This window comes from Triticum dicoccoides, chromosome 2B (genome assembly GCF_002162155.2).
Source record: "Triticum dicoccoides isolate Atlit2015 ecotype Zavitan chromosome 2B, WEW_v2.0, whole genome shotgun sequence".
NCBI classification, from domain to species: Eukaryota; Viridiplantae; Streptophyta; class Magnoliopsida; order Poales; family Poaceae; genus Triticum; species Triticum dicoccoides.
Window position 1 is genome coordinate 416,690,554 of NC_041383.1, and position 24,327 is coordinate 416,714,880.

General features: G+C 44.0%; 1 protein-coding gene across 2 annotated transcripts; it reads right to left on the reverse strand.

The window, feature by feature from the left end:
* Positions 1 to 14,127: 14,127 nt before the first annotated feature.
* LOC119367786 (transcription factor bHLH35-like) lies at positions 14,128 to 19,518 on the reverse strand. Of its 2 annotated transcripts, none has more exons than XM_037633195.1 (5): positions 19,321 to 19,518; positions 18,999 to 19,203; positions 18,631 to 18,900; positions 18,354 to 18,524; positions 14,128 to 14,352 (listed from the first exon to the last, which is right to left on the reverse strand). In XM_037633195.1, the coding sequence occupies exons 1-5, from the start codon at positions 19,410 to 19,412 to the stop codon at positions 14,284 to 14,286; spliced, it is 807 nt and encodes a 268-aa protein (XP_037489092.1). In that variant the 5' UTR covers positions 19,413 to 19,518; the 3' UTR covers positions 14,128 to 14,283. The 2 variants fall into 2 exon arrangements, with proteins under 2 accessions (XP_037489092.1, XP_037489091.1); XM_037633194.1 differs by having other exon boundaries at positions 18,999 to 19,221.
* Between the last annotated feature and the right edge of the window lie 4,809 nt (positions 19,519 to 24,327).

Sequence of the window (24,327 nt, forward strand, 5' to 3'; positions counted from 1 at the left end):
ATGAAAGCTCAAACTGAAACTAAGTGGGTGTGCATCCAACTTGCTTGCTCATGAAGACCTCGGGCATTTGAGGAAGCCCATCATCGGAATATACAGGCCAAGTTCTATAATGAAAATTCCCACTAGTATATGAAAGTGAAAGCATAGGAGACTCTCTCTATGAAGAACATGGTGCTATTCTGAAGCACAAGTGTGGTAAAAGGATAATAACATTGCCCCTTCTTTCCTTTTCTCTCATTTTTTATTTTCTTCTTTTTTTCCTTTTTTTTGAATAGGCTTCTTTGGCATCTCTCTTTTTTTATTTAGGCTTCGTTGGGCTCTCCCTTTTTTTATTAAGTCTGGAGTCTCATCCCGACTTGTGCGGGAATCATAGTCTCCATCATCCTTTCCTCACTAGGGCAATGCTCTAATAATGATGATCATCACACTTTTATTTACTTACAACTCAATGTTACAACTCGATATCTAGAACAAAGATATGACTCTATATGAATGCCTCCGGCGGTGTATCGAGATGTGCAATGATCTAGCGTAGCAATGACATCAAAAAACGGACAAGCCATGAAAACATCATGCTAGCTATCTTACGATCATGCAAAGCAATATGACAATGAATGCTCAAGTCATGTATATGATGATGATGGAAGTTGCATGGCAATATATCTCGGAATGGCTATGGAAATGCCATGATAGGTAGGTATGGTGGCTGTTTTGAGGAAGGCATATGGTGGGTGTATGGTACCGGTGAAAGTTGCGCGGCACAAGAGAGGCTAGCAATGGTGGAAGGGTGAGAGTGCGTATAATCCATGGACTCAGCATTAGTCATAAATAACTCATATACTTATTGCAAAAATCTACAAGCCATTGAAAACAAAGTACTATGCTCATGCTCCTAGGGGGATAGATTGGTTGGAAAATACCATCGCTCGTCCCCGACCGCCACTCATAAGGAAGACAATCAATAAATAAAATTGTGCTCCAACTTCATCACAAAGCGGTTCACCATACGTGCATGCTACGGGAATCACAAACCTCAACACACAGTCACCCACTAGCATGACTCTAATATCACCACCTTTATATTGCAAAATTATTGCAAGGAATCAAACATATCATATTCAGCGATCTACAAGTTTTATGTAGGATTTTATGACTAACCATGTGAATGACCAATTCCTGCCATCTCTCTAAATAGATATAAGTGAAGGAAGGGAGTTTAATTCTTTCTACAAAAGATATGCCCATGCTCTAACAAATATAAGTGAAGCAAAAGAGCATTCTATAAATCAACCAAGGACTATCTCATACCAGCATGGTGCATAAAAGAAAAGTGAAAAGTAAATGCAAAAGACGCTCCAAGATTGCACATATCGCATGAACGAAATGAATCCGAAAACATACCGGTACTTGTTGAAGAAAGAGGGGATGCCTTCCTGGGCATCCCCAAGCTTAGGATTTTGGCTATTCTTGAATATCTTGGGGTTCCATGGGCATCCCCAAGCTTAGTCTCTTGCCACTCCTTATTCCATAGTCCATCAAATCTTTACCCAAAACTTGAAAACTTCACAACACAAAACTCAACAGGAAATCTCATAAGCTCTGTTAGTGAAAGAAAGCAAAACCACCACATAATGTACTGTAATGAACTCATTCTTTATTTATATTGGTGTTAAACCTACTGTATTTCAAGTTCTCTATGGTTCATACCACTTAATACTAGCCATAGATGCATCAAAATAAGCAAACAACACACGAAAAACAGAATCTGTCAAAAACAGAATAGTCTGTAGCAATCTATAGCCCACGAATACTTATGGAACTCTAAAAATCCTACCTTAATAGGAAGTCCTGGGAAATTTATCTTTTGATCTACAGCAAAAAGAATCAACGCGAAAGCATGTTTCTGTGATAAAACAAAACTAATTTTGTGCGTGCAGAGTTTCTGTTTTTCAGCAGAATCAAATTAACTATCACCATAGGTTATCCTATAGGTTCTACTTGGCACAAACACTAATTAAAATATAAAAACACATCTAAACAGAAGGTAGATGCAAAATTTATTATTAAACAGAAACAAAAAACAAAAAACATAAATAAAATTGGGTTGCCTCCCAACTAGCGTTATCGTTTAACGCCCCTAGCTAGGCACAAAAGCGAGGATAGATCTAAGTAGTGCCATCTTTGGCACTCAATTCATAAGTAGCCCGCATGATAGATTCATAAGGTAATTTAATTTTCTTTGTTGGAAAGTGCTCCACGCCTTTCCTTAATGGAAATTGGAATCTAATATTCCCTTCCTTCATATCAATAATCGCGTCAATCGTTCTAAGGAAAGGTCTACCAAGAATAATAGGGCAAGAAAGATTGCAATCTATATCAAGAACGATAAAATCTACGTGCACCAAATTTCTATTTGCAACAATGAGAACATCATTGATCCTTCCCATTGGCTTTTTAATGGTGGAATCCACAAGGTGCAAATTTAAAGAGCAATCATCAAGATCATGGAAACCTAGAATATCACATAAAGTTTTCAGAATCGTGGAAACACTAGCACCCAAATCACATAAAGCAAAACACTCATGATCTTTAATTTTAATCTTTATAGTAGGTTCCCAGTCATCATTAAGTTTTCTAGGTATAGAAACTTCCAAATTAAGTTTTTCATCATAAGATTGTATCAAGGCATCAACAATATGTTTGGTAAAAGCTTTATTTTGACTATAAGCATGAGGAGAATTCACAACGGATTGCAACAAGGAAATACAACCTTCTAAAGAATAATTATCATAATCAAATTCCTTGAAATCCAAAATAGTGGGTTCAATGTTATTTAAAGTCTTGACCTCTCCAATCCCACTTTTACCAAATTTAGCATCAAGATCTAAAAACTCCAAATTATTGGGACGCCTTTTAACTAAAGTTGACTCATCTCTAGTCCCATCATTATTAAGATTCATATTGAAAAACAAAGATCTAATAGGGGACACATCAATAACTTTAAGATCTTCATCATTATTTTCATGGAAACTAGAAGAACATGCCTTTACAAAGCAATCTTTCTTAGCACGCAATCTAGCGGTTCTTTCTTTGCACTCATCAATGGACACTCTCATTGCTTTGAGAGACTCATTGATATCATTCTTAGGAGAAGTAGATCTAGGTTTCAAAGAATCAACATCAAGCGAGAGTCTATCAATGTTCCTAGCCAAATCATCAACTTTGAGCAATTTTTCTTCAAGCAAGGCATTAAAATTCTTTTGAGAGATCATAAATTCTTTCACACTATTCTCAAAATCAGAAGGCATCTTATTAAAATTACCATAAGAATTATTGTAGAAATTTCCATAATTATTAGAGTAATTACTAGGGAACGGTCTAGGATTAAAGTTTCCTCTATAAACATTGTTTCCAAAACTATTCCTACCAACAAAATTCACATCCATATATTCATTATTATTCTCAATCAAAGTAGACAAATGCATATCATTGGGATCAATAGGAGCACTCTTAGTAGCAAACAATTTCATAAGTTCATCCATCTTCCCAATCAAAACATTAATTTCTTCTATAGCATGCACTTTTTTACTAGTAGATCTTTCGGTGTGCCATTGAGAATAATTGGCCATAATATTATCAAGGAGTTTTATAGCATCTCCTAAAGTGATTTCCATAAACGTGCCTCCCGCGGCCGAATCTAAAAGATTCCAAGAAGCAAAATTCTATCCGGCATAAAATTTTTGTATGATCATCCAAGGGCAATTGCGAATCATCAATTTCATTCTTTCCCAAGATTGGGAAACATGCTCATGATCAAGTTGTTTAAAATTCATAATATCATTCCTAAGAGTGATGATCTTAGCGGGAGGAAAATACTTAGAGATAAAAGCATCTTTGCACTTGTTCCAAGAATCAATATTATTTTTAGGCAAAGACGAAAACCAAACTTTAGCACGATCTCTAAGGGAAATCAGAAATAACTTCAATTTAACAATATCATTATCCGTATCTTTCTTCTTTTGCATATCACACAAATCAACAAAGTTTTTTAGGTGAGTAGCGACATCTTCACTAGGAAGGCCGGCGAATTGATCTTTCATAACAAGATTCAGCAAAGCAGTATTGATTTCACAAGACTCAACATCATTAAGAGGAGCAATCAGAGTACTAAGGAAATCATTATTATTGGTATTGGAGAAATCACACAATTTGGTATTATGTTGCGCCATGGCGACAATTAATCCGCACACAAGCAAACAGAAAAAGGCAAGCGAAAGAGAGAGGAGATTGGGAAAGAGAGGGCGAATAAAACGGCAAGGGTGAAGTGGGGGAGAGGAAAACGAGAGGCAAATGACAAATAATGTAAATGCGAGGGAGATGAGTTTGTGATGAGTACTTGGTATGTCTTGACTTGAGCGAAGACCTCCCCGGCAACGGCGCCAGAAAAAGGTCTTGATAACCCGCAAGTATATGGGATCAATTGTAGCCTCTTTCGATAAGTAAGAGTGTCGAATCCAAAAGGACCTAAAGGTAGAACAAATATTCCCTCAAGTTCTATCGACCACCGATACAACTCTACGCACGCTTAGCGTTTGCTTTACCTAGAACAAGTATGAAACTAGAAGTACTTTGTAGGTATGATAGGATAGGTTTGCAAGAATATAAAGAACGCTTAAATAAAAAGTAGGGGCTGTTTAGATAAAGAAGCAATAAAGTAAATATAGCGAGTGTGGAAAAGTGGTGGTAGGAGTTGTAAAATTGTCCCTAAGCAATTGACTATGTTACTAGACCGATAATCACTATTGCAACTCTATTTGAGGGAGAGGCATAAGCTAACATACTTTCTCTTCTTGGATCATATGCACTTATGGTTGGAACTCTAGCAAGCATCCGCAACTACTAAAGATCATTATGGTAAAACCCAACCATAGCATTAAAGTATCAAGTCCCATTTATCCCATACGCAATCAACACTTACTCGGGTCTGTGCTTCTGTCACTCACGCCACCCACCATAAGCAAATCATGAACATATTGCAAACCCTACAGCGGGAATCCCTCACTCTTGCGCGACACGGAGGGCACAATATGACATCACCAATAATAAAAAAGCAACTCAAACCAATCATAGCAATTCATCAATCACCGATAGGACAACAGAAATCTACCAAGACATCGTAGGATGGCAACATATCATTGAATAATAATATGAAGAATAAAGCACCATGTTCAAGTAGAGGTTACATCGGGTTGCGAGAGAGTGGACCGCTGAATATAGATGGGGTAAGGTGATGGAGATATTGGTGAAGATGGCAGAGGTGTTGGTGAAGATCGCGGTGATGATGATGGCCCCCGGCAGTGTTCCGGCGCCACCAAGCAAGGGGGAGAGGGCCCCCCTTCTTCTTCTTCTTCTTCTTCTTCTTCCTTAACCTCCTCCCTAGATGGGAGAAGGCTTTCTCTCTGGTCCTTGGCTCCCATGGCGTGGGAGGGGCGAGAGCCCCTCCGAGATTGGATCTTTCTCTCTGTCTCTCTCTGTTTCTGCATTCTCAGATTCTGCCCCTTCACCGTTTCTTTTATATCCGGAGATCCGTAACTCCGATTGGTGTGAATCTTTCGCCCAGATCTTTCTCATAAAATTAGCTTTCTTGCGGCAAAAGAAGAGCGCCAACCGCCTTACGGGGGCCCTAGGAGAGTCCAGGGCACGCCTGCCTCTCTAGGGCACGCCCCTATCTCCTGGCCCCCTCGAGCACCGTCTCGCGTTGATTTTACTTCCCAAAAATCACAAATATTCCAAAATAATACTCCGTCCATTTTTATCCCGTTTGGACTCCGTTTGATATGGGGTTTCTGCGAAACATAAAACATGCAACAGACAGGAACTGGCACCGGGCACTGGATCAATATGTTAGTCCCAAAAAATAGTATAAAAAGTTACCAAAAGTATATGAAAGTTGTAGAATATTGGCATGGAACAATCAAAAATTATAGATACAACGGAGACGTATCAGCATCCCAAGCTTAATTCCTGCTCGTCCTCGAGTAGGTAAATGATAAAAAAATTGATGTGGAATGCTACCTAGCATAATCTTGATCATATGTCTAATCATGGCATGAATATTAAGACACGAGTGATTCAAAGAAATAGTCTATCATTTGACATAAAAACAATAATACTTCGAGCGTACTAATAAAGCAATCATGTCTTTTCAAAACAACATGGCCAAAGAAAGTTATCCCTACAAAATCATATAGTCTGGTTGTTGCTCTATCTTCATCACACAAACTATTTAATCATGCACAACCCCGATGACAAGCCAAGCAATTGTTTCATACTTTAATAATCTCAAACTTTTTCAACTTTCACGCAATACATGAGCGTGAGCCATGGATATAGCACTATAGGTGGAATAGAATATGATGGTGGAGGTTATGTGGAGAAGACAAAAAGGGAGAAAGTCTTACATCGACGCGGCTAATCAACGGGCTATGGAGATGCCCGTCAATTGATGTCAATGCGAGGAGTAGGAATTGCCATGCAACGGATGCACTAAGAGCTATAAGAATATGAAAGTTCAAACTGAAACTAAGTGGGTGTGCATCCAACTTGCTTGCTCATGAAGACCTCGGGCATTTGAGGAAGCCCATCATTGGAATATACAAGCCAAGTTCTATAATGAAAATTCCCACTAGTATATGAAAGTGAAAGCATAGGATACTCTCTCTATGAGGAACATGGTGCTATTCTAAAGCACAAGTGTGGTAAAAGGATAGTAACATTGCCCCTTCTCTCTTTTTCTCTCATTTTTTTATTTTCTTCTTTTTTTCCTTTTTTTAATAGGCTTCTTTGGCCTCTCTTTTTTTTTATTTAGGCTTCGTTGGCCTCTCCTTTTTTTTATTAAGTCCGGAGTCTCATCCCGACTTGTGGGGGAATCATAGTCTCCATCATCCTTTCCTCACTCGGGCAATGCTCTAATAATGATGATCATCACACTTTTATTTACTTACAACTCAATGTTACAACTCGATATCTAGAAAAAGATATGACTCTATATGAATGCCTCCGGCGGTGTACCGGGATGTGCAATGATCTAGCATAGCAATGACATCAAAAAACGGACAAGCCATGAAAACTGCTGTCAGAAAAAATGGGCTTGGCCGGATCATCTGGGCCTTCAGCCGGACATTCAGGCCAGAGGTCGTGAATAGCCCCTGTTTGGTTAGATTTTAATGATTTGGACGACAAGGCAAGTCATTTTCTTGTACGGGAAGTCCATCTGCCTCTTATATAGACAAGAAGTAACGGCCGATTGAACACCAACACACAATCGAACAAATCAATCTACTACTTTTTTGTGTTCATCTATTTTTATCTCTCCCCTTGTATATTTCTTCTCGTTCATCGTTCGTTGTTCATTTTGGAGGGCAGCGATCCACGAGGCCCTAGGAGCGATCAGGTCGACCTAGGGCAGCCCATTGCCGCTGTGCGCCCTGACGGGGTCCCTCCCGGACGTGTGGGGTTTCGGATTTACAAAAGCGCCCACCGAATTACTTGCGTACCGCGCTTTTGGCTGGATCTCCTTTGACGTGAGCTGCGGTGAATCACCCTTGGTGTCGAGGATACACGTTGACGTGTTCGTGTGCGAACAAAACCGTAAAATAGGACAACCCAGAACTGAGGCACGGTGTGCGCCGGTTTGCAGAATGAACTGTAACCGGCGCCTGACGCGCCAAATAGGAGGCCCGCAATCTTAACTTAGCATGGCTGAACATACTTTCTTTTGGGTTCCGGGTTTTCTCTAGTTTCTTTAGCAATTCATGATAGCTGACAAATAGTATACATATGTTTAAAAAAAATGCTCATACCATCAAAAAAAATTGTACCACTCAAAAGATATTCCCCACGTTTAAAACATAACCACATGTTTAAGAAATTTCCTTATGTTTTAAAAATATTCATACCATCAAAAAGTGTTCTTCACATTTTTTTCATGAATGCATTTTTTTTGTTCATGCAATTTTACAAACGTATTCGTGCAAGTTAAAAAAATTGTACCAACCAAAAACATGTTCGTGACATTTTAAAACTATTATCCTGTATTAAACATCATACACATAATATTAAATAATGTTCATTCTACTCAAAAAATGGTTCGTGATATTTAAAATATGTCCACACATATGAAAAAACGTTTTTGATTTTTTTTAAATGTTTGTGGATGTATTATTTGCAATTTTTAAAATGTGTCCACTCAATATATTTCATTAAATATTCTAAGAAAGCCCAATACGGGTTTTGTTGAAAAAATATTATTTTCGACCTACTTTTTGTAATATACCTTTTTCACATACAAACAAATCAGTATATATGTAAACCTTCAAAAATATAAGACACATATGACTTTTTTTCCCATTAAACTCATTTTGGGGTATCTAGAAATTATTAATGAAATATATGAAAAATAATAATGAGGTATAAAAGATTCATCTGCATGGTATATGATGAGCGGGATTACATACTCCCAGGAGTACATAACCATTTTCCTATCTCGCTCTCTCTCTCTCTGCGCGCGCGCGCGTGTGTGTGTGTTAATTGTGGTCATCCATGCGCCAAGTGAGTAATTGTGGAAGAAATATTCGGCTTTCTTTTGGGTACCTTAGCCAAGATAGAATCCATCTCACTTTGAATTCCTATCATCCAGTAGGTTGCATTTGGAGACGAATATAAGCTTCTGAAATGGTAGCAGGAGTATCATCCACAAGGTATAGAATGAAATTATTACCTAGAGTTCAAAGTCCTTTGTCCTTTTCTCGTGAAGGAGCTTCGTTGTCATCCTCATCAGAACTTCTATTACTGGAAAGTGAATGATCCAGGATTACATTCTTGACTAGACATCCTTCCTATATCTCTCATAGGAAAAACATCCTAAGAATGGTTGCATTTGGGATTGGTACCTACTTTTGTTTTGAATGGATGGATCGGTACCTACTTATGTCAAGTACTCTATATATAACCACTAGAAATTCATAGACAATGTTATGTGCATCATAGGTAAGAAAGACACAATCAATGGTTTTTGGTCCAAGCTAGTTTGCATTTCTTTAGAATTGGCAGTTGACTTTCACCAAACCACCCCACGTACGCTAGTACGATAGTGTAAACTTTTTTCCCATCGTTCAAATGAGGTAATCTTGTTATTTGTCAGACCTCAGTTTAAGACATGACATGAAGTAAATATCGCATCCTCACATCATTCCTTAGATAAAACAGTTTTGTTTATCATGGCGTTAACCAAACTAATTAGAGTGAGGTATTTCATTTCTAGGATCCCATTACATTAAGTGGAATTGGGAGGTGCCCTTTCATGGATTATACCATGTTCCACGCAAAATCAATTGAATGCATTAGAAAAGTTCTATTCGCCACCATCATACCAAATCCTTTTGATCATTCTTTCGAGTTAATTTACAACTTCGCCTTTATAGATTTTGGATTAATCTAGACCCTCATCTTTAATTTTTAGAAGATACACATAACAACATCGATTGGAATCATTAATGAAAGTTAGAAAGTATTTCTTTCCTATTTTGTCAAAACACAATTCATCTCACACAGATATAACTGATATAAAAGTGGCATAAACATGAGAAAATTTATGGATGCGCCGGAGATGTATCAACATCCCCAAGCTTAATCCCTATTCATCCACAAGCAGGTAGATAGTATTCTTTGTTGTCAATGCTACCTCATCCTGAACATGATTATCGGATGTAGTTCCATAAAATTTTAAATTAAGAATAGTGATGTAGAGAAATTGACTATAATTGATAATTAGCAAACAAAAAACAAACATATAAATAAACTTTCTCAATTTCACTATAAATCAATGCATAATGTTAATGTTCTTCCTGCCAAAGGTTAAGAAAGAATATCAATATTATATTGGGAACTTAGCTTTGGCTGTTGTATTCCCCAACGTCTTATAATATTTTATATAAACCAACTCAAATCCAACCAAGCAAAGGAACTACATGGACTTCTGCACAAAATTCAAACCAAACTCAAGACAAAGATCAAAAGCGCTCAGCTCCCTGGCAACGGCGCCAGAAAAAGTTTGATAGACTGCAAGTGCACTTGATTTAGTTGTAGCCTTTTTGAAGCAAGAGTATCGATCCCACACAGAGCATATGAATCAATCTTTTGTCTCTTGGATGGTGAAAATATTATGCCCGCAAGTTATAGGTAACCCAAAGTAGTAGTAATATAATAGAAATGGGGTATTAACATAAAAGTAAATATTGCAATGAAAGTAAATAGTGAGAGATGCAAATGCGAGTCTTGAAACAAATTGGACTAAAGAGTTCCCTAGAGTCCGGAGTTCCCTCTAGTGTGCGCATCTATAGTGGTACCTAAACACGATGCTACATCAAATTCCTACGCCACTTTGCTTATTTGTATTCATGGGCAGAGCGAGTACAGACACGTCCATATACTCGGCAACCCCGTATCACATATGCCTTCACCGTGCTTCCCCACTCCGGTTATCAAACAATGATTAAGGGGAAAAAGGTCCCCGTGGACGCAGCCTATAGGTGGTCTTTGTTTTACACCCTGCTGCAACGACCCAGGACGAAAGGAGATGGGGCCTGTCACGTCACCCACCACTGCAACAAACCATTCCGCCATCAGTAATAACCTTCCGTCCAAAATTGACATACATTGGATGGTCGACTTCACCCAATGTCAAGAAGATCACTAACATAAACATGCAAAGAGGATAAATCCTAATATCAAACGATCTATTAAACACTAGGGTTCATCCATATCCCCGAGAACCAGGGGAACTACTCACTCATGAAGGCGAAACATCATAACATGGTTGATGGAGAACATGAATGAATCACAAATGTAACACACAAGTTGTCCCTTTTAGGGTTGTTGAGATTACAATGAATAGGGTGTGGATGATGATGATGATGACAGTGGTGATGATGTTGAAGCCTTCCTGGTGATGGTAGTGGAGGCGGCCACCTCCTCCTTGTCGATTCCTCCCTCCAGATTGCTTTGCATGCTAGGGTTCCTCCTTTTGGATGAGTTTCTGGTCTCTATATTCGTACCATCCCCGATCCGAATTCACGGGATGGAAATAGTTGATCCGGCGATGGCGTAGGCACTCCATACGACTGCTCATACGGGCGGGCGCGGTCATATGGAACACCGTCTTTTGCCCTGGAAGCGCGGCGCGATTTATTCTTTGGCCTTCCTGCTTGACTCTTTTATGGCACGTGATTATCACACTAAATGCGTGATTTCACTACCGTTTCTGGGATTTCTTCCAAAAAATTGATCCAAAAACATGTAACCTAGGAAAAACGACAAAAAGAAATGCGCGAACGCGATGAAATTCCACAAGGCCCATAGAGTAGGCACACAAAAATACTAGCAAAATAATCATGTAATTTGGACTCATCACCTTGCTGGCACAGACACCCAATGCCATCAATATAGCGTCATTGTTAAAAAAATAGTGGTGGGGTTGGACCCCACGTCACCAGTATTCTACGTGTTGATGGTATGCCATGTGGACAAAGACACCACTATAATCACTCACCTAGTAACGTGTGATGTTCTTTGCACGCCACAAACGTTTCGTGCAGTCAATTTTTCCCCACCATATAACATTTAGCATTTCACATTAAAACTAAGCACATATAAAAAATTACACAATAGAACAATACTAGTTAATAGAATAATACTAGTTAATAAGTGACAATCTCACAAACAATACTTGCTAGCTAATTAATAAATGACAATGTTCTCACAAACACGACCTAACTAATAGTTAATAAGCAGTTCATTTAACAGCGGTGGCCCAACCACACACATACTTTTAAATGAGGTCGATGATCATTATCATCCTCCAGTCAACACGTGGGGTGTTTTTGATAGTTGTCCAACCCGGAGATTCTTGCCAGCAAGGAAGTTGTTCCACCCCGCCGTGTTTAAGATAGTGCGACCGTTCGTGTCCACTGTGTATGCACGAGTGGTGATGGAGCCCCTTGTGGTAAGACATAGTTCAACAATGTCAGCTTCATCCGGCTCGATGTCACAGCTCACTGTTAGCCTCCTAGGTAATTTCTAAAAAAAATATACATATATGATAAATGAGCATGTCACGCGCAATTATCAACAAAGCATACACTTAAATTCACATATATCATCAAATTCAACACTAAGCATATCATCAAATTTTACACTAAGCATATCAACAAACTACTGCACTAAGCATATATATCATCAAATTACTACACTAAGCATATTATTTCTGAAAAAATACATATGTCATGTGCAATTATCAACAAAGCATGCATACACTTCAATTCACATATATCATCAGATTCAACATTAAGCATGTCATCAGATTCAACATTAAGCAAACGGTGTACATAACAAGCTCAAGTTTGGAGAGACACCCAGAGATGATTTAGCTGTGCACTAGCTAGCAAAAAAATAATTCTTCCAACATGGCATATAACATTGTCTCAAACTCAAGCTCGATTCACGTGACGTGACGAGATATGATATGACCCGTGTGCATTGTGTGGCATGAAGTGGGGGTGGGGGCGGGGGCGGGGGTTGAGTGAGAACGAGCGGGCGCGTAGTTGCACTATTTTCTCATGCTACAGGGGAGTAGTATATCTCCTAACCTTATATATCGGTGCTAATGTTTCTCAAGAAGTAGTACAAGACTAAACTTACACACTTGCCATGCAACTTAAATGGGCCTTTGTCATTTCAGAATTTTGTTGGGCTGATGTACAAGACTTACTAGGCCGAGACCCATAATATCTAACAATGTACGCATACTGACTAACTAACTAACATGAGTAGTCCTTTACCACCATAATAGGTATACCTCATGCAAAATAGTTCATCAAAACCTATTTAATTGTACCTAAATTTAAAGATACGACACGAGAAACATTATGATGAAACAAATTTGTAATTTGGACCGTCGATATATTTAGTTTGGAATTTTAACATTGAAAAGGAATCTGCACGTACTCCGTACAACAGCCCACCCATGCCGATCATGGCAGAAATCCCACTAAATCGCTTTTCTTTCTCCTGAAGAAAGAAAAAGACGATCTAGCTTCTTCCGCCAAAGGACTCGCTTCTGTCGCCGGCCTCAGACGGCTCCCCTCCGCCGGCGGCTTCGATCGTTGGTAGTGAGGGGGGTCGCCGGATCCACGCATGTGGATCGTTTTTTAGGCTCTCGTAGTTTAGGTTTTTAGTTTGTTCATCGTTTTTGCTTCGGCGGTGACGATGGTGGCGTTGAATGAAGTTTCTTCAGATCCTACCCCGACGAGGCGATCGGTCCTGTCCTTGGGGATGGATTTGGAAATCAGTTTGTTCAAGTAAGGATTGCGTGGTGACGGCGACATCCTCGTGGTGGACCTGTGTCCTCGGGCTCCGCTGTTGCGACGGCCTTTGCTCCAGCGCCGATGCGGAGCTTGGAGGTAGTCCAGGAGCGGATGCAGATTGTGGTCTGCATCGGCGGCATCTGAAAGATGGTGGATCGTGTTCTGATTTTGTGGTTCGTGGATGGTAGGTATGGTTTTCTCCTCCGGCATCTTAGTCATGTGGGGATGCCAGATCTGGAGTTCGATGGCGTGTTCGGGGTGTTGCCCCGGTCTGATTCGTTCAACGGTAATGGTTTCGCTTTTGGTGAACCACCTTGGAGGTCCGCAAAGCTACATATCAGCGATGGAGCCGCTTCGAGCTCGGGTGTGAAGGTGATCCGTCATTGTTTCCTTTGGTGGATGGTATGGTGGTCCTGAAGGCCTGTGACGGGCGTTGGTGTCAAGTTCAAAGGTTTCTTCGGTCTTGATTGTAATTTTACTTCTTGGTTGTTGTTCCTTTGTGCAAAGGCTAGCGTTTTGCTGTCTTTTCAGTTTTGCCAGGTCGGTTTGTACGTGACTTGTATTATGATCCTTATGATATAAATGAGACATGTATTACCACGCAAAAAAAGAAATCCCACTAAATCAGCCTATGGCGCCACGCCGGGCTAACCCATGTGGTGCCATTTTACTAGTGATTATGATTAATAACTACAATTGTTGTGGTGTTATTAGATGATGACATTAGTAGTACTGAGGTGGATTCATAGGCCTCTCTTGTCATGATATGGTGAACATGATACACTGTAGGTAGAAGTCATTAGTGCATCGTTTGCAACACTTTAACATCATCAGTAACTCATGGATTTTGACGGGCTTCTTCTCATTTGAGATGGTGGAGTGCAAACTTTATCATCTCCTTGATTGTCTGAGCACCATCCACCCCTTCCGTCTGAAAAATAGAACTAAATTTTATCAATAAAATTAAGGGAAAAAATATGTAGCAATGTCTGCATATGTGTCTTTTGATGCTACCACACCTTTCAACGGGATTTTTCACTAAAGCACATGCATGCATACAGGAATCTTTCATCTAAAGTTGATGTTATCACACTACTTGCATTTTTGAACTTTTATAATGATTTATCTCACAAATCCCTAATCCGATTAGCGATCCTTCTACACCACTGGGTTTGTCTCCACAAGGGCTTCGAAATAAGATCTGATGTTGACATTCTTCAATGATTTTTTTCATTGCCATCAGTTGTTAGATTATGTCACCCCAGTTGCCATCTTTAACCGTGAACAGTTTCCATGATGATTGTATATAGTTACCGAGCAATACTTTCATACGTTTTTGGACACTGCAATGTTATGCATAGCTAAAGAGTGAGTATTCAACGATTAACAATAAGTAGGAAGAGGCATGAACTAACATAAGCATCATGAAGCAAAAGCTTTTAGACTTGTATATCGACTTCCCGAAATCTAAAAACTAAGTTAATTTCAATTTGACAACAAGGTAGCTAATAAAGATAACTAAGTGACACTAATCTGGCAAGTACCGGCAAGAAAAATGTTGAAACATCTTGGTATGGGATCTAGTTTTGAAGATTTCACCACCGGAATGCTAGTGAAAGCGAATCATTAATCGGGTCAATGATTTAAGAGGTAAAGATTTTTTTGAAATTCAATTTAGGGAAATGGTTTATTGATATCATGATTTTGTATGTATGCATACATGCATGAGAGATATGAGGAATTAATGTCACACTGAAAGCCCAATATGCGGCGTTACTACCTAGTGCGCTCCTACACTGGAATTATACTCTCTTTTTTGCGGGATATAGTTCTACTCTTACTCACCAAAAACTATTGATCTGATGAAGGCAGCCTAGAACTGAACGGAACACCCGCATCCCCCGTGCCGCCTCCTGCGACATGAGGAAACACTCATCACAGCCACCGCTAGGGTGCTCCTTTCTTTTCCCAACACAATGCCGCCACTAGAGGGCTCACATGCAAAGTGTCGGACGACTCAAGGAAGTTGGTGAGGGGGCGCGTCGTCCCTGTGGCTTTTGTTGCGTGGATGCAGCAACTTCCTAGTGGTGCTGGGCCGGCAGCTCCAGTATGGAAGCCTCATTTTATGGTGGCGACAACAATCCCAGTGCACGTGGCGGCTTCCCTATTTGGCAATGCGGCCTTGGTTCTTGTCGACCTAGATCGGGAGGCACGACATCGATCTAGCAGATGTCCGCTCCTGATCTAGTGGCGACTACGCTCCACGCGGGCGATATTGATGTGCCATTCATGCTCCGGATCCAGCCATATCGACCCCTAGGACGACAGGTGTGTGAAGGGCTCTCTCTAGTGAGGTGGTAGTCGGCGGTGTTGTGCTTCGCCATTGTTGTTGGTCCTTATGGTAACCACACCGGCGTGCAACGGTGGACTCATGACGCAATGTGGTGCCCATCGAAAGGTATTTGTGAGGTTCCTCTCTCCAGACTCGGTGGCTGGCTTTGGCGGGAAGATGCAAACTATGGACGATACCTTGGCGCAGAGGGATGGTTGTGTAGCGGCAACAGTCCACATCGCATGCAGCTCCTAGGATCACAAAAAAGTGATGACTACAACATATAAGTGACGTCGGCTTGAGTTCTGAGGTGAAAACCTAGGCCTGACCCATGTTGGTTATATCTAGCAATTCCGATATTTTTGTGTCCTTACCTTGCTAAAGGCATTGCTCGGATATGATTAGACTGGTTCTTTAGGGTGAAAATGTATATTCTAGCCTTGGGTAGTTGGGTCTAGTGTTGGCGGCGCATGAGCGCCGATCCCTTTCTGAAGGCACTGCTGTTAAGAACCTTGTCATTCATGTGGTGTCATGAAATGGTCGTTGCGGCTATGGTCATTGATGTAGTTTATCGATCGCGAATCTGATCGCTTTGAGTTTTCTTTTCTTCCTCACCTACGCATAATGTTGGTCTTATACGACTTTACTATTTGTCGATGTATTTATGTGTGCGCGCATGGGTGTTGGTTGTGTACATCCTAACCATGCAAAGATCGGATGTGTGTGTTTTGTGTTTGTATCATCCTGATGCTCCATTTTAAGAAAATAAATTTCACCCTCAGAAAAACAATTGATCATCAAGGTGGCACAAACATACAAAGAAGACCCAAGACACTTTGTGAGGATGTAATGTGGGTCAACTATTAATAAAGTAGTATACATTTTCAAACTTACTATTGTACATGCCAGCTATGAGTTTGGCGCTAGATGACATGGCAACTCCTTATAGTCGATCGTATTATTAACCATGATCGAAGGAATGCATAGATGGGAGAGTTTGACTATGATGGAGATGGTGCATACGAAGATGATTGTTACAGAGGGTCTTCGTCGTTCGGCGGCGCCGAATAATAGTGACAGAATCACCCTGGCAACCAGGGTTACATTCGCGACGATGAGCAATACATACCAAGGTTCGAGGAGTAGTATGCACATGCCTAAGGCTAGTCATAGTGGGAGTAACTTAGCTAGTAACATAGCGCATTTCAATTTTTTTTGCTTATGTGGCAAGTATTTAATGTGAGGTGGTAACATAATATGTTACTGTAACATAGCGCTTCCCAAGACAAGATGAGTCTACAAGCTAATAAATTAAGTCATCTATGACAATACTATCATGTTACTTTGCATTATGAAGGTAGTAACTTAGACTAGTGTCATGCATATGACACTAATCGCATGACACTAGTCTAAGTTACTCCCCACTATGACCAGCCTAAGTCAGTGGTGACGACATATTGTACTTGCAATTTGAGACTTCTGTTTTTTGAGACAGTGTGTCAACTCGAGCCGTCCACACATTGAAAACGCAAGGACAGATATACATACCAAGGTTCGAGGAATAGTGTGTTTCTTTATGTCGAAGGATCAAGTGGTGGTGTAGCTTCAGAGGATTATTGCGGAGGATTTTCATTGCACATTTTATGAGGTAGCACTACATCAGGCTGCTTGTAATGGATAGTATCATAACTTAGTATCATGCACATGATACTAAGGTATGATACTACCTCCGTAATGCACAGTATCATATAGTAATATCATAGGTAACCTTATTTATTATCATGCATGACACATAGTATCATAGCATTTATTATGATACGGTATCATGATATGATACTCAACACTCTCTTTTTCATTTAATTATATGCCACCTCAGCAAAATAGTCTAGTTGGCATGCATGAAACTTCCTCCGTTCCTAAATATTTGTCTTTTTAGGATTTCAAATGGACTACCACATACGGATGTATATAGACACATTTTAAAGTGTAGATTCATTCATTTTGCTCCGTATGTAGTCACTTGTTGAAATCTCTAGAAAGACAAATATTTAGGAACGGATAAAGTACTAGCTATGATACTACCATTACGACCAGCCTGATAGAACGTCGATCCTCTTAATTTCCTTATGAGGTACTTCCTCCATTTCATAATTTAGTATGCCCATATTTTTTACGATTTAAGTTTAACCACAAATTAACCAACATGGGCGACAGCGACGGAAGCAAAAATTATATCATTGAATACGTATTTGCAAGAAATTCTCAACGGTATAAATTTTGCTCCCGCCGCAGTTTTTCATGTTGATTAAATTTGTGATCAAACTTAAATCTCAAAAAAGCATAAACACACTACATTATGGAATGAAAGCTGTAGTACCCAGTTCGTAATAATCTAGAAAGGGAACCCAGCGTATGCTTTTTATGAACGAGCCACGTCACATATGACGTCATTTGTGTGACGTCATCAAAGGTGATATCATCAAAGGAATTCCAAGCAAAGGGGACGGACCGGAAGCAAATCTTTTTCGTTGGAGAAATCATGATAGAGCGAGAGGAGCAACTGATTGGGCGGGAAAGAGAGCGAATCGATGGATGGTTACCTCGACGAACATGGTGTGGACCATGCTGCCGGCCACGGTGGTGACGCTCGCCGTGATGACCTTGAGACAGAGCGACTGCAGCGCCCCGCACACCTTGACCATGGCGTCCCGCGGCTTGCCGTGCCTCAGGCTCACCACCGACAGCTTCTCCGCTACATTCGTCACCTCCAGCTGCACAAACCGTAACCGCTCAGTCATTCCATCGATTGCACTACGTCTTTGCAATTGCAATTGCATGGTCTCGTTTCATAACGTTGCCCCGAAGGTTGACATTTACCTCGAGGATTTCGACCGCATACGTGGCAGGGGAAGTGATGGCGTCGTTGATGGAGGAGGCGGAGCTAGTCCTCCTCATCTTCTTCCGCCGTGGCAGGCCCACGCCTTCTTCCTCCGCCTGGCTCCCGACGGAGGCGACGTTCTCCGCCTTGACCGCAGCGGTGCAGTTGTCTGGTTCGAGGTCGGATATCTCGGCTAGAAGCTGCCGCTCCTGCTCCTGCAGCGCCTCGATGTACGCGATGGCGTCCTGGATGATGGACGCCTTGTCCATCTAACGTCGCCGCACAAACCCAATCAAATTAACTGTATAAACATATAAGTCCTCTTCTTGTAGTGATCTGTAAATTGATGAAGCGCACGCAGGCTCACCTTGGTGATGTTTGGAACGACGCCGCGGAGGTTGTAAAGCTTCTCGTTGAGCCTCCTGCGACGGTCCCTCTCCATGATTATGTTCTTGCTCGCGCGGGTTGCCCTCGTCATGGCCATCGACCACGAGCTGGCGCCGTCCGGCGAGCTCGAGTCGTCGTAGCACGAGTACAGACCGGACAGCGAGTCCTCAGCCGGCAAGTACATACTAGAACAATCAACAAGGCTAATCCAACGGTTAGTAGGCACCAAAGGAAGGAACAATCACCGGCCATGGATTGCCCCATGAACAAGCAGAGCGGCGCACTTGAATGTGCAGGCTCACCTGTCGATGACGCCGAGCTCCAGTACCTGGGCCTCGAAGAAGTTAGGCGTCTCCCAAGAGAAATCGAAGCTCATGTCCATGTCGGCCTCCATTGCAACGAGACAACGAGTCGATCTGCTCGCACAGATGGTTGTTGGCCTCTCTCTCTCCCCGCGTGCTGTACACACGCTTGTTTTTGGCGAGGGGTTTTGTTCTGCCAGGGGTACTTGATGCTTCACTTGCTACTCGCTAGTCAGCACCCAGAGGCTTTATACAGAAGCATGGAATAGTAGCAGGATGCGATCAGGATGTGACTGCGTGTGGATAGCGTGAATTCGTTAGCACAAGTGGCAGCGTATGGACGATGGTAGATCTGCGTCGCTGGGTGGCGGGGGCCGACGTGCGAGCGAGACAACCCTACCTGATGTCACCTGGCGCCTTCTCGGCCTAGACATCGTGCGTGCCGTACAGCCATTGGCTGGTTTACCATTCTCGGTTTGCGTCCCATTCGAGATCGAATCTGTGCCTGTGCGCTGCTGTCCCCTTCATGTCAACGTATGGGCCCATCAACTTTGGCGCCTCGCGTGTGCTCCGTCACGCCATGTACAAGAGCATCTCTAGCAAACCTAAGACCCACAAAATAACAGCTAAAATGCGGGTAGGCGCTTAAAATTCCGCCAGAACAGACCTTATAAACGCGGTCGTCCGTAAAAAAATTTAAGGGGCGCGGCAAAATCTTGACCTCAACCCGCGAATACGCGGGATCCCCCCCCCTCCCCCGGGTCGGTGCCCTGCATATAGCGGGAGCGGTTGGTGGGAGGGACATTTCAGCCCACGCTTTTTCCCACCTACCACCTCCCCTCTCCCCCTCGCTCCGCCGCCGGGCCGCCGCCCACGATTTCAGCGAAAGTAGCCGGGGGATCACGCCGAAGGCCGCCACACGCACAAGGTTGCTCTCCGCCCTCCCTTCTGCGTCGGCGGGTCGGAAAGTTGCAGATCTGCGGCCCTTCGTCGCGGGCGGCCGGATTTGGCTTTTCCGGCCGCCGGTGGCTGCACCAAGCGATGGAATGGTCGGGGAGCACCTCGTGCAGCCCCGACAAAGTCCCATCGCCGCATGCAGGTACGGGTGCGTCCTGTCGCCGCCGCCGCCGGTTTGCGTGCGTGGATTTGGTCGGCCGTCCGCCGGGCTCGGCGCTCGCGCAGCGGTTTTGCGGCTTGCCGATGCCGCTCATACAGTGCGACGACTGCACGCGGACAGTGCTGCGGCTAACTTCGGGCACGCCGAAGCACCCCAGATGGGTGTTCTTCAAATGTGAAAACGGCGGGGTACGTGTTCTTTTTATTCGGCTTTGGCATCACATTCTTTGGTTCATTTGTGATAGCTCATTTTGAACATCATCATGTGTGTAGGAAGATGGATGCTCATTTTGGTTTTGGGAAGGAGAATACATTGATTTATTGATAGAAAGAAACTTAATAGACGTTCGTGCATTCCTTAGTATGATCGAAGGTAATGAAGTGGCTGCATGTGCAACTAGAGGGGAAGCAACGTCTACTTCTTTAGAACCAAAGAAGAAGAACGAAGAATGCAAGATCAAGAATCCGCAGATCAACAATCAGTGCATGGAGAAGATATGGCTTCAACTAGTGGGAGCACTTATGAAAGTTGGAGATCTTCTAAAATGCATAATTGTGGTTCTTGTTTTCTTTGGTCTTGCTATTCTAGCAAAGATTTGGTGATGTCCTATGTATTCAATGTCATTGAAAAAGCAAAGAAATGTATTATCTTGTGTCAAATCGAAGTGTAAATTTCGGATTTGCAGGCCAGCGGGAGCGGCGCCAGATTAGACCCTGCAAAGCCGACCCGTAAAAGAGCATATTCTGCGAATATCCTTTTATACGGGTCTGTTTTGCAGGGTCTGCCCCTGCGACCGTCCGCGCCGGCCCGCAAAGCCGTTTTTCCGCGAATTGCAGACACGTTTTGCGGGTCGGCATTATGCGGGGTCTACTAGAGATGCTTTTTTTTCGAAACGGAGGCAAAGATTGCCTCATCTATTAATTAAGCAGAAGAGAATTGCCCAGTTAATTACGGAAAACCGGGCAAAAACCGGAACAACAAGGCCAAGCCCACTCCCATAGACTGAAACACATAGGGCAAAGCCCACCCTAATCGACGACAAGTCGACTTGCGGCCAGACAACGCAGCTCCGACTCTGACGGAGAACTCAGAAGAACAAAATCAGACACAGCTGGCGCCACGGAAGATCGCCGAACGGGCACCTACAGCCAGTCATCGTACACCACAGGGCCCCGCCGCCGCAGCTTCGACTCCACAGCAACAAGCAACCCGAGGCAAAACCGTGGACACGCCGGAGAAGAGCCGACTACCGCAACCATTGTCACATCGCCGACATTGCTCCCATCATCATCTTTGCCACAAGAGTCTGGTCGCCACAGAGATTCTCTCGGGGCCGCCGCCCCGACATCCACCACTCCGTCGCGCCCAGCACAATCAACCGGCACCGCCTTCCGGGGCCGCCGCCCCGACATACCACCGCTCCCCTCGAGCAGCAACGCCGCACAACCCAGCTGCCCGCAGCCCACGCTGCTCAGGGCAATCGCTCGCAGACCACGAACGTCGCACCACATCCGGGGCCGCCGCCCCGACGTAAAGTCAGACCGCCTCCTCTGAGGCGCATCGACCGAGCCGACATCCCTACCACCCAAGCGGAACAAGAATTCCACCCAACCAATGTCAAGCCAGAGCCCCACCTCATAGAGCTGCCACTCGCATTGTTCCCGAGATCGCCATCTCGACGCACAATCAGAAACCACCCGGGGCCGCTGCCCCGACGTCCACTGTCCCCGTTGACGAAGAGATCCGTGCAAATTGCCAAATGCTGACTCTCCAAGGCGATGCCTCAAACAAGGATACGACGTAGCCGCCGTCAACGCCCGCTTCGACCACCGAAGCTAGGGATTTCTCCCGGAGAGTCATGAAATGGAGCTCCACGGCAACGCCTTCAAGAAGGGGAGTGACACCATGGCGCCACCGTTGCCGGCACCGACCCAAAGTCGGGGCTAGACTTTCGCCCGGAGCTCCATCACACCTTCGGATCCGAGCAGATCCGAAGCACTGCACAGCACACCATCCCCATGGTCGACGTCCACCGGCTCCACCTCGTGATGCAGCAGCCGTCGCACCTCTCAAGCGCGCGGAACCGCCAGATCCGCGGCCTCCCCACCGACGTGCCTCTGCACGACCCCCTTGCGCTGCTGCCGCGCCTCAGCACGGCCCCTTGCGCCGCCGCCGTGCCGCTTGCACAGCCCTGCCCAGGCCATAGATCCACAGCGCACTGCGCTGGGCGTCAGATCCGCACCAGCAGAGCGACCCTGCGCCTCCGCGCGCCTGCAGCACGCCTCCAAGCGCCGCCCCCTGCGCCTCCTCGCTGGGCGAGTGCTAGCACCGTGCCCAACCCGCGAGCACCCGCTGGAGTGGCCGTCCCGCGCCGCCCCATCCAGAGGAGAAGGAAAGAGACCCCACCGCCGCCATGCCGCGCGGGCTTTGCCCGGCAACGCCTGCCGGCGGCAGCGAGGGGAGGAGGGGTGGAGGGGTGTTACGCTCGCGGCGGCTAGGGTTAGCTCTAGCCGCTCGCGGGAGCGGCCGAGGAGGTCCGAACATAATTGGTATTCAATACTAGAGATGCTTTGAAGTATGCTTGGCAGCGGGCAGTTGCATCTTCCTTTGGGGCTCATAATCTCGGTGTGCGTACTATATACTTCCTCCGTTTCATAATGTGGTGCATATGCTCTCTCCATCCATATATATGTAGGTCCTAAGAGCCTCTACAACCACATATCGTAAATTTGCGGCAGTGACCGGGCACACCTCAAATTTCAGTTGTTGCATCTGGACATCTCATACTCGACGCTTATATCTGTACAAAAACATGCAAAAGGAAATAGAACATACGTACTACGTCGATCCTATCTACTCCTCATCGAAGATCACGACGATCTCTGTGCCCGGCTCCGGCAGCATAGGCGGCAGCTGTAGCTCCGGCTTCTCCGCTCCAGCCTCCTCCGCCTCTATCTACGCATCGAGCTCGGCGAAGAGCGCGTCGGTCTCTGCCTGCTCCCATTGGACGAACGCCCGGTTGGCCTCCACATAGGCCTCATCCTGGATGGACTCCAGGATGGCCTGTTACTCGGCCATCTCGTCGGGCTGGGCGATGGCGAACTCCGCCTCCTCCTACTCCATGTTGGAGGCCGGCACATGCTGGTCTACATCCTCCGCCTCCTCCACCTCCTCCTACTCCTCCCCTTGTTCCTCCTCCTTCGGCTCCGGCGAGTCTGAAGACAGCCCGACAGCGATGCGAGCGCTGCGCGCGACTTCCCACGCTTGGATCTGTTGTTGGATCTCGTAGCTGCGCTCTGGCATCAGCATGGCATAGTAGGTGATCTTGCTCTGGACCATGGTGGAGTGCCAGAGCGTGGGCAAAGTGTTGGGGAACGCGGTAATTTCAAAATTTTCCTATGATCACGCAAGATTTATCTAGGTGATGCATAACAACGAGAGGGGATTGTGTGTCCACGTACCCTCGTAGAACGAAAGCGGAAGCGTTTCAATAACGCGGTCGATGTAGTCGAACTTCTTCGCGATCCAGCGATCAAGTACCGAACGTACAGCACTGATACGTCTCCAACGTATCTATAATTTATGAAGCATTCATGCTATTTTATTATCTGTTTTGCATGATTATGGGCTTTATTATACACTTTTATATTACTTTTGGGACTAACCTATTAACCGGAGGCCCAGCCCATATTGCTGTTTTATTGCCTGTTTCAGTATTTCGAAGGAAAGGAATATCAAACGGAGTCCAAACAGAATGAAACCTTCGGCAACGTGATTTTTTGGAAGATTATCATCCTGGAGACTTGGAGTTCACGTCAGAAGATACTCGAGGAGCCCAGGAGATAGGGGGAGTGCCCCCCTACTGGGCGCGCCCCCTATCTCGTGGACCC

Bases quoted from the DNA above. Each gene is read 5' to 3' on its own strand.
- LOC119367786 (XM_037633194.1), bottom strand. From the start codon at position 19,412: ATGGAGGCCGACATGGACATGAGCTTCGATTTCTCTTGGGAGACGCCT. The intron at 18,901-18,998 runs GTGAGCCTGCGT...CGGCGACGTTAG, and splicing joins TCGTTCCAAACATCACCAAG to ATGGACAAGGCGTCCATCAT. The intron at 14,353-18,353 runs GTAACCATCCAT...TCTATTTTTCAG, and splicing joins TCCACACCATGTTCGTCGAG to ACGGAAGGGGTGGATGGTGC.